A 10,106-nucleotide genomic window follows, 5' to 3' on the forward strand; every position below is an offset into this window, starting at 1 on the left:
TCTTGAGGATTAAGATGCAGAATACGGATACATATTATAGTTTTTTTTCCTCACCATGATTGTGAACTTGAAACCAATCTTTATTGATTCATTATATAGCATCTGGAATTTCCAGTATTACAAGAAACAGAATATCTTAAATTTTAGTTTGAACCATTATATATGTTCGAATATCAACGTTGTTAGTTTTAACAAAACCAAATCTTCCACTTCATGCCTATGCCTACCTAGAGAAAAGTTGAATAGCTGTTGTAATAAGGTAGACGGGAAAAAAAATTCAGTGAAAATGGAGTGCACAGCACTCCAACAATTTCGAATAATTATTATCGTTTCCATATTGCAAGCTAGTCATGAACGAGCCTTGGATATCCGAGAGAAGTCGAAACATCTAAACGCAACTGTACCTCATCAGTACAGTGTGGCGTTAAATATTCCAACAAAAGGATTCGGTCTAACACGAAATCGGGGTGACGTTTTGGAAAATCATTTGCTTTCTCGCAAAGACTGAACCCAATCCTCCGGTTGGAATATTTAACGCTACACTGTACTGATGAGAGACAATGATGCCGGAACCGGTCTGCAGTTGCGTTTAGATATTTCGACTTCTCCCCAGTCAACCAGTTTCAGTCACAGGGAAGTTGTTGGGAATTACTACTGTGGAAATGCGACTTCACAATGTTGATTTAAAAAAAGGCCACCAGTACTTACTGGAGAGTGCTTAATGTCCGCAACATCGCATATCGCGGGTAATTACCCAGTACATCACATAGTAGGTGTAAAAAAAGCACCATAGACAGCAACATTGGGACTTCTCATTTTGGAGGTTTTTGGAACGATTATTTTGACAGAATAAACTACCAAAGTGTATCCTCTATTGAAGTTAAATTTATGTTCAATTTGATAATTACCATCGTGGCAATCAATTTGCACTCTATATTCGAAGCGTTCCGAGCAAAAGTGACCCAAGCTACAATTTTTCTGAAATTGAATTAACAGTAAGAACTGCCTAAAAATGAATCAAAATTTATATACTCGTAAACTCAATTTCAGAAGAATTGTAGCTTGGGCCTCTTCAGCTCTGAACGCCTCATTTTTACCCTGTGTTTACTCTTACCTACATATATTTCGCATTCTGCTCTCATCCTCAAAAGGAAAATTGAACAACTATATGAATTACTGAAATCTTTTTATTCAAGATTAATATGTTTCATACAAATCCAAATATATAACATAAAGAAAGTTTATCTTGTTATAAATCTTCATTCCACTTCAGGAACGGCATGGTCCAGCTGAAGAAGAAAAAATCAGAGCTGTATTGATAGTAATAAATTGAGTGTCATGAAAAATCGAACAACAGTAAAAGTTGTTTTTTTCCAGCACAGTATCTAAAATAATAATTTGAAGTTCTATCGATGATTCAAATCAATTCCAAGTTTGATTTTGAAGGTTGTGAATGTCACTTATGACTTAATAATCACCTAAATTCATATGAGGTATGTTGAAAGTTGAACGTTACAAAGGTGCAAAAATGGGGAGGATAAGAGGGCCAAGAAGTGATCATGATATAGTCATTGTTTCAATAGGTTATATAACTACTCACCTTTTACTGTACATTAATTAATCAATCAACGTCAAGTTACACTTGAATAAAACGAAATTCAATAATAGATGAACGGCTCGGTTAAAAAAATTATTCTCAAAATTCATTCATGAAGATTTTGTTTGTTTATTCTCTCAACACAACGCAGTCACAGCACGAAACACGAATAGTCACACCACGTTTTGCATAGCGGGATTTAGGTTATGAGTTAACCTCGAGACCACGTGTTGATAAATAGAACATTTCAGACAGTTACTGAAAGTTTTTCTTAGAGAAGTCGCTAGGTAGAGTTCATCGAAATTTATTCACAACACATCATTTCATGTTCTAAAAATATCACAGATTCAATATTTCAAAAATATCAACAGAGAGAAGTCGCATAGTAGTAGCTATGTTCACTTCATCGGAACATCTCGATATGATGTTTCATGCAACCACTAGGGATCTAAAGTTGAGGAATTCGCAAACTTAACAATATGCGGACGTTAATGTCCACAATGTGAAATCTCAAGTACATCCATGAAAATTCTCAAAGAAGCGCTTCAATGCGATATTTTTGGGTACTCCCTGCGACTTACTGTTACATTTCTGGTTGACTGGGTCTCATCTATGGGATTTTTCCTTATTTGGAATTGCCACGTCGATTAATAGTCCTCTGTTGTCATACTTATTTTCAATATGAGGTCAGGTCTATTGTGTGTTATTTTCCGGTTTGTAATATCCGTGAGATCCCAGTAGAGGTTGCAGGGATCATTTTCCAATGCAGAATCTGGATGATAATTGCAATAAGAAACCATTCATGACCTTAGAAGTTGGTATTTCATAGCAAATTCTTGGAAATAAATATTGGCAACAGCATCAACTTCTTGTACTCCGTGTCTGCGAAGGTCTGCAGGTGATGTAATGAATGGTTTCATGTGTCGCAGAGTCCCAACGACAGCTATCCCTCTCCAGAGAGGCATCCTTTGCGATATATTCCATATAATTCCAATTCCTTATGAATCAATTGATCCTGGATGTACATGATGAAGCCTTCTGCCTCAGAAAACAACATTCCGCAAGTGAACCAGTAGTTGGACGCAGATATGTCGACGTAATCATGGTTGACCTCGTCTGGTGTCTTCCATGCAGAGGTTTGCCAGCAGTTTCTGTATTTTCCTTTCTACAGAGTTTTCGACGATTTCTTGGTGATCCTCTTGCAGTTTTAGCGGAGTAGAACTCTCAACATAATTTCATTTCATATTTTTATAAATCATTGATATAATAATTTCCACAGTCAATGTGTTGATATAAATAACCAGAAATGTGACAATCTGTATCGAACTAGCTAACCACCATGACTGAGGGAGACGAAAGAAAGACTCATCGAGGAAGAATAGATGCTGATCATGGTTTCGATCTTATTTGATCTCATCAGGCCAACACAACTCCCACCTCGATGGAACAGATACAAAACTTCCTAACTGTTTTATATGCTGGCAAGTTCTACACCACAGCTCTGATGCTCTGAATTCTCTACTGGATTGTTGTTGGCCGCTGGGTGGCGCTAAAGTATTTCGATACTGTGTAGAAGTTCCCAGCATTTAATATGCCGAATCTGTTCTCAACGAGGTGGGGTTTGTGCTGCTCTGACGAGATTTATTAAATCGTTGTTTCTTTCTTATTCCATTATATTACGGATCGATAATATACAGTGTTTTATTTGAAATGAGAAATTATCTGCGAATTTTCAGTTACTATATATAACATCACAGATCGATTTCAGATATAGTATCTGAAATCATTTAAAAAAAAATAAAAATTGGACGTTGCAGAACATTTCAATTTCAAATATTTTGAGTAACGAGTATTAGAAAAACATTTCCTGCTGAAAATATTGAAAATAGCAATATTTTAAAAGTGAAGAATCTTTCATTGTTAATGTGGAGAACGAAAAAGTTTAAGAAATACATATTTTAAAAGTGAAGAATCTTTCATTGTTAATGTGGAGAACGAAAAAGTTGAAAAAACACTGGTTATAAGGTTGTTCAAAAGCGAATAAACTCAAACTCAAGATCATTTCTCAATACAGTCCCCTGTTTCCTAGCGAGAAATTAGGATTTGGATTGGTTTTCTCTAATTTCAGGAAATAAATATTTATTCATCAATTTGACATGTACCTTTTATTAACGATAATCGTCACAAGGCATTGGAAAAGTATTTCATCCATAGCTACAGTGAGTATAATAATTGATCTAATTCTAAAGGTGTAAAATTTTCCCAGATTTCCTAAGACGGCTGATGAATTTTCGATTATGTAATATGTTTATTTATATATTCATAATCCACCTGGTGTGAATTCAATTCGAACAGATATTATCGAATTCGAAATCCATGAGCTGATTTGTTCAGCTCAGGTGATATTTCATTTATCCGATAGGATATCTTATCAGATTTTTTATTCCATTTGTATTTTTCTTCAGCTGCTAAATACGATTCAAAAAACACATATTGAATTTCTCAGATAGTTCCATAATTGTTCTACCTATAGATTTTTCCTTGAGTAATAAAGCTAGAAAAAGGGAAGTTTTCACTTGGGGCTATACTGGAGTGCATCATTCGAATAATTCCCTAAAAATGATCGGTTTCTGACTTTTACACGAATACAAGTTGAGGTATATAACTACCGAGTATCTTTTGGTTTTCGCTATATCTTAATTGAACAAAATGAACACTTCAGGTCACAGTTCATTCAGCTTTATTTCAATTTTCAATTCCAGGAATAACTACGAGATAACATTTCAAGCACACTTCTAAATTGATCATCATAATATTTGATCTGCAGATAAAGGTCCAGAAGCAATACAGCTACCTAGCTTCTAACCTTAGTTAGGTTAGAAGTTTCTGAATTTATTCATTTTTTAATTACGCAGATATGATCGAATTTAACTTGAAATGACGAATATATTCCTTGTATAGGATATTATTTTTATTTATTGAATATCGTTCACGTAAAAACACTTTGTACAGAGGATTAATAAGCACCTTATCTTTCAGTATTTTTATGTCACTGTATTTGTATAAAAGAAACGCTTAGTCACGAAAATTTTCAATTTCAATTGAATTCCTGAGTTCGTGTTCCATAATTTTTTCTTTCAAAAGCTTTTCAATTCTCCTGCAAATTCCAAAATTTTTTTATTTGGAAATTGTAAATGAATATAAATTTTTTCCGTTTATCTATTGAATATGCAGTAATTAGGGTCTACCTCAAAGATCGATTCTGACCTTCTCTATTTTGACTACCCAAACACCAAACAATCATCATCATTATAATCAACCTGTAGTTCCTCCATGTCTTACGGTTCTGAACCGTCCTCATACAGTTCCCAGCAAAAACAATGGGCATGGTCACTACAGAGTGTCAGTGGTCTTCCCATGTTATATTTTTCCTCTCGTGGTCCACATTCTAATAATCTTCTAGGCCATTTTTCGTTTGATGTTTTATCCATATGACCTGCTAATCTCCTAGCTCTTCATTCAAGTTATGTGCTCAACTATTAAATCTATAACTTCAGTTTTTTTTCTAATGGTTAAATTAGGTATTCTTTCTCTTCAAGGGCCATTTTCCCCAAAGATATGAACCGATATCAGACGTAACTGGCGTTAAGAGAAGAAACTCTCCGATTTATGTTGATTAAGATAATATTCAGTTAAAATGGAGTTTCTCTGTCTTATGTGGATACTTTACACTCCTCACATGAACAAAGCAGATGTCAATGTTAGAAACAGTTTATTTAAATTTCCATCTGAGTTTATGTTAGGCGAATTTTCTCACCGTTTATCGGTGAAGTTGGCGCTTAGTAATTCCAAGCATGACTCTCTACATGGCTCTTTGGGCTACTCTTAGAATTTCTTGTGACTTTTTTTTAGAATCGGAGTTTCTGCGCCATATATTATTACTGATAACACACATTGCTCGCAAACTTCCCTTTTTCTACTGCGACGGGATTATTTCATCCTCAGATTCCTCAGGGCAAAGATTTAGTATAGGTCCTTAATCCATTTCAGTAGCATTTTTCCTCCAATAAGTTTTACAGCCTCCATCACTAAAGCGTCCTTACTCAGACTCATTTCTCATTTCCTTTAGCAAATTACTTATCTCTTTCAGAGTTATTTCCAGAATAATCTCTGATCCTTGAAAACCTAATGATGTTTGTGAGCAGATTTTGTAAATAATTTTTCCCAATTCGTTATTTCGTTGTTAGTTTAGTACTCCTTGTTTGTCTGAAAATCCCTCTTCCATTTGATATTTTAGCTCGCAGAACCATATTTCTGTTTTCTCCTAGAATTTGTCTTATACAATCTCCATTAAATTTTCTTTTATCTTCCCTGATTTCTTTAGACATTTGTTTTCAATACTCTCACGTACAATGTAGATGTATTTTAAGACCCGAATCCGCTGAAATTCATACTGATCATCACGCTTTAATTGAACAATATTCAGCATAATCTCAAACATTTCCATAAATCTTCTGTTAACTAAAAAAAATATCATCCTTCTGGGGGACAATGAGATTCATAAAATGAAATGTTCAGTACAAGAGATCAGAATTATTTTTAGGTATTATTATTCAGACCAAAAGAGATTATTCTGAAGAAAGTGTTGAAAATTGTTCTCTTGGTATATATTCGAAAATATAGTTGAGACGACAAAACGCTTTACCTATTTGAAATCACAGTCGGGTCAAAATATATGTTTTGCACTTCTCTTCAATGTGGAGTAGGATAACTAGATATTGATTTTTTTTATTTTCAGCGCTATCAAAATCTTTCTAAATGTGAAAGCGGGCAACATTTGTGTAGTTTATTATCCAGGGTCAAGAATCAATAGTTTTTCTTGCATGTCAGCCAGTTTCGATAATCCGCTACTTTCGAAATCTCACTTTCCCGCTCCTTATCTGATAAGAATAATTTCCATCAGGGTTCTCCTCTACATTGATTCACGTTTATCTTATGATTAAAAACATCTTACACTTTGTCCCCCAGTTCCCATGAAATAGGCTACGTCGATTTCATAAAACTGATTTATATCAACTTGAAAAGTGCATCCTATAAAAGGGCTCGTAAATAATTCCTTGCATCAGATCGTCAAGAAACGTCATCGAGAAAATACAAAATGGTGCAAATTACCGGCAAATATGAACTCGTGAAAAGCGAGAATTTCAGTGCTTATCTCGTTGGAGTTGGTAAGTATTTTTCTCCTTCTACTACTACGCAAGGCACAAGCCCATTTTTTAAGTATTTGAAGAGGGGCATTCAAAAATGCATAAAGTGATAGGTCAGTTTTCGAGGAAAGCTTAAACACCCGGTATATCAAAAAACGAAGCATTCATGGGAAAAAGTTATAAAGCAAACAATTCATTATTCACGCAGAATTGCCCTGAAGTTTGGGTCATTTATTCACTGACACCCTGTATACTTTTGAAAATGCATCCCTTTTTTTCTTTGTCACGTAATTACTTCAGAATAACTTAAAGATTTCATTAATCTTGTTTCTATACTCTGTAGAAAAATCTAGTCAATAAGCAAAAAATTTAATGATTTCATAAAACTTAACGACTATTTTTAGTTTGTTGGCATTCTCATGACTACAGAACCGAGATATTTTGCATATTCAGTAAAAACAAGACACCAGCCATACAGTTGTTCACAGATTGGGTGGAGATTTTGTTTCAGTTCTGAATAGCTTTCTCTTCCAACCCTTCACATATTTTTTTTTTTTTTGTTAAGGCTTACCTGAAGACAAAGCCAAAGAAGTCGATAAAATCAAGCCCACCTATGACATCAAACACGAAGGTGACAAGATCTGTGTAGACGTTGACCAGATGCCGGATCTCCATGTTGAGTATATCCTCAACAAGGAAATCGATGAAAAATTACCTTTTGGTGTCACCGTAAAGGTAAGACAAATTGCATAAAAGTATGAATTTTCGGTTCATTATAACATTATATACAAGCATGAATATTTTTGTTTGGTATAGCTCATTTTATTATGAACAAACCTGAATGTTAGAAACAGTTTATTTAAATTTCAATCTGAGTTTATGTTAGGCGAATTTTCTCACCGTTTATTGGTGAAATTGGCCCTTAGTTATTCTAAGCCTGACTCTACATCGCTCTTTGGGCTACTCTCAGAATTTCTTCATTGTGGCGAAACAACCTATTCGCATATAGCTTATATATTAGAATTTCTTATATATACCTTAACTTTTCAGTTGCTTTTTCCTGATTGAAAAGAATTGTTTCAGTCAAGGCCCGGTTCTACGAGAGAAATGTTATTCTAGGTAACTAAGAATCAATCCGTCCCTAATAAAAGAAAAAGATTCATGATCCACCCAAAGACAAATTATATAAAATTTTCCATTAATCCCAAAGTCTTTAAAATATTTCATCGCTATTCCAAATATAAATTAGAATAAAAAAGATATGAACCTGAGCAAGCAACTTTTTGTAATCATTTGTCAGAATACCCATGCCACTGAAACAGCTGCAGATTCAAGTTCTGCAATTTGCTGCACCATATAATTTTTATCCTGTTGAAAGTTAAACAAAATTTTTAAACGTTCATCACGATATACGATAATTTGAGGAATTTGAGGAACTACAAGTAAAATTATATTTGCAGACTACTACTGTGATGCAAGGTGATGACACAATCGTCATGACCTCTAAAACTCCAAAGGGAAGGACTGGAACCAGAACATACAAATTCAATGGAAATGAAGTCACTATTGTGAGTATCTGTAGTTTTTCTTCATAATTCATTTTTAATATTTTCTTTTATTTTATTCAATATATTTCTCGAGCTATGATTTTTGTTCTTAGTAAAACGTGATTCTATCTATGTACGTACTATTATTAAAATTGAAGTAGTCCTATATTTCGTTGCAGTGAATTATGAACAACTACTTCAGTTGAAAAAACATTCTTTTTAAAACCCCGGGTCTACCAGCGAATCTCATTTACTCTCGAATTATGTGTTTGAATAACCTCTTCTAGTGAAAATAACGTGATTCGGTTTTAATAAATTAAAAATTAGGAATATCTATCAATTATGGGCCATATTCTCACTATAGCCTTACCTGCAGTAATATTTTTATCAAACCATAATCTGATGAATGTGATTTTCAGTAATATAAGTTACTTAACCAATACACGTGTTTCTCTATCAAAAAAGCATCTTCGGATGGCTGAAGGTGAAATCTCCTGCATCACCTGATCTATACGTGTTAGTTTTAATCATGTATTCAGTTTGTAGTTTAATTTAAATTTTCATCAAGTATAATTGGTCAAGTCAATACAATATATCTATTTTTTTCAGGTCTACAAAGACGACGAACCAAGTTGCCCTGTTGCAACACGTGTATTCAAAAGGCTGTGAAAGTTTATGTAAATCCAGAATGATAATAATGATATTCCCAGGATAAATATATGTTTATTTACCTATTCTTTCTAATTTGAGTAAATTTCCATTCTTTTAATCACCTGGTTTGTGCATCAAAGATTGAGCTGAAAGCATTAAAATTACCACCGACGGCTAAAAACGAATACAGGCTGTTCCTTTTTACAACAGGATATGTACCGGTAGATTCGGGTGACTTTTGACAGTCCTGTAACTTGGGACAATTACCACCTTGCAGATTTCTTTGTTTCTTACCATTTATGAGTGAAGGGACAAACTTATAAAATTGTGCAGCGTCTTTTCGGTTAGTTTCACAATTAATTCCTGTTGAGTTTGCCGAGACCAGAGCGTTTGAATTGACAGGAAAAATTAACGAATTCAGAAGAGTAAAAGCGCGTTTTTTTATGGCCCTTATACTTCCTAGTGTCCTGTACATTTGTTTCACTTTGTGCATGAGTAATTTTTTTTTCTGGATACGTGGGACATTGGGATATTAGATATGTCATGAAACAAGGTTGTTTACAAATCAAACGTCAACACGGATCTCATTCATTTATTTTGTTGTTTCGTGACTTGGGTGACTTGTGACAATGCCGAATAGATACAAGCAGCGCATTGGCAGCAGAAAATATGCCGATTTTTCGCAGGATATTATTATTTACGTTATTTCCACAAAGAAATCACCTAAGAATGAAAGAAATCAAAGTTCTTTTGTTTTTTTTTAGTTTTTTTACATTTACATAGCAATATATTTACTTTCGCTGTAATGGGGGTTTATCATTCAATATCCTTACCGAATTTCAACTTTATAATCATAAATTCTAATTTTTCAAAACTAATACACCGTCCCAAGTCACCTATTTCATTCGAGAGTTGAGAAATCAATGGATTTCAACTTGTGTCCCAAGCCTCCCAGCTCAGTTTGTGACTTGGGACAAGGATATTTTATTTTATTTTTAATTTATATCAGAATTCTGAAACATGTTTTATATCCTAATCAATAGTCTGAGTCATTAAGCATATTTGAAACTCTTTCTATAAAATAGGTCAACGTTGAAATTTGAC

General features: G+C 33.9%; 1 protein-coding gene across 1 annotated transcript; it reads left to right on the forward strand.

The window, feature by feature from the left end:
* The first annotated feature begins 6,667 nt into the window (after positions 1-6,667).
* LOC123318749 (fatty acid-binding protein, liver-like) lies at positions 6,668-9,085 on the forward strand. Its single transcript, XM_044905480.1, has 4 exons — positions 6,668-6,825; positions 7,370-7,539; positions 8,265-8,372; positions 8,961-9,085. Exons 1-4 carry the CDS (start codon positions 6,756-6,758, stop codon positions 9,018-9,020), a joined length of 408 nt encoding a protein of 135 aa, XP_044761415.1. The 5' UTR covers positions 6,668-6,755; the 3' UTR covers positions 9,021-9,085.
* The last annotated feature ends 1,021 nt before the right edge of the window (positions 9,086-10,106 follow it).

Source organism: Coccinella septempunctata, chromosome 8 (assembly GCF_907165205.1).
Source record: "Coccinella septempunctata chromosome 8, icCocSept1.1, whole genome shotgun sequence".
Classification (NCBI taxonomy): Eukaryota; Metazoa; Arthropoda; class Insecta; order Coleoptera; family Coccinellidae; genus Coccinella; species Coccinella septempunctata.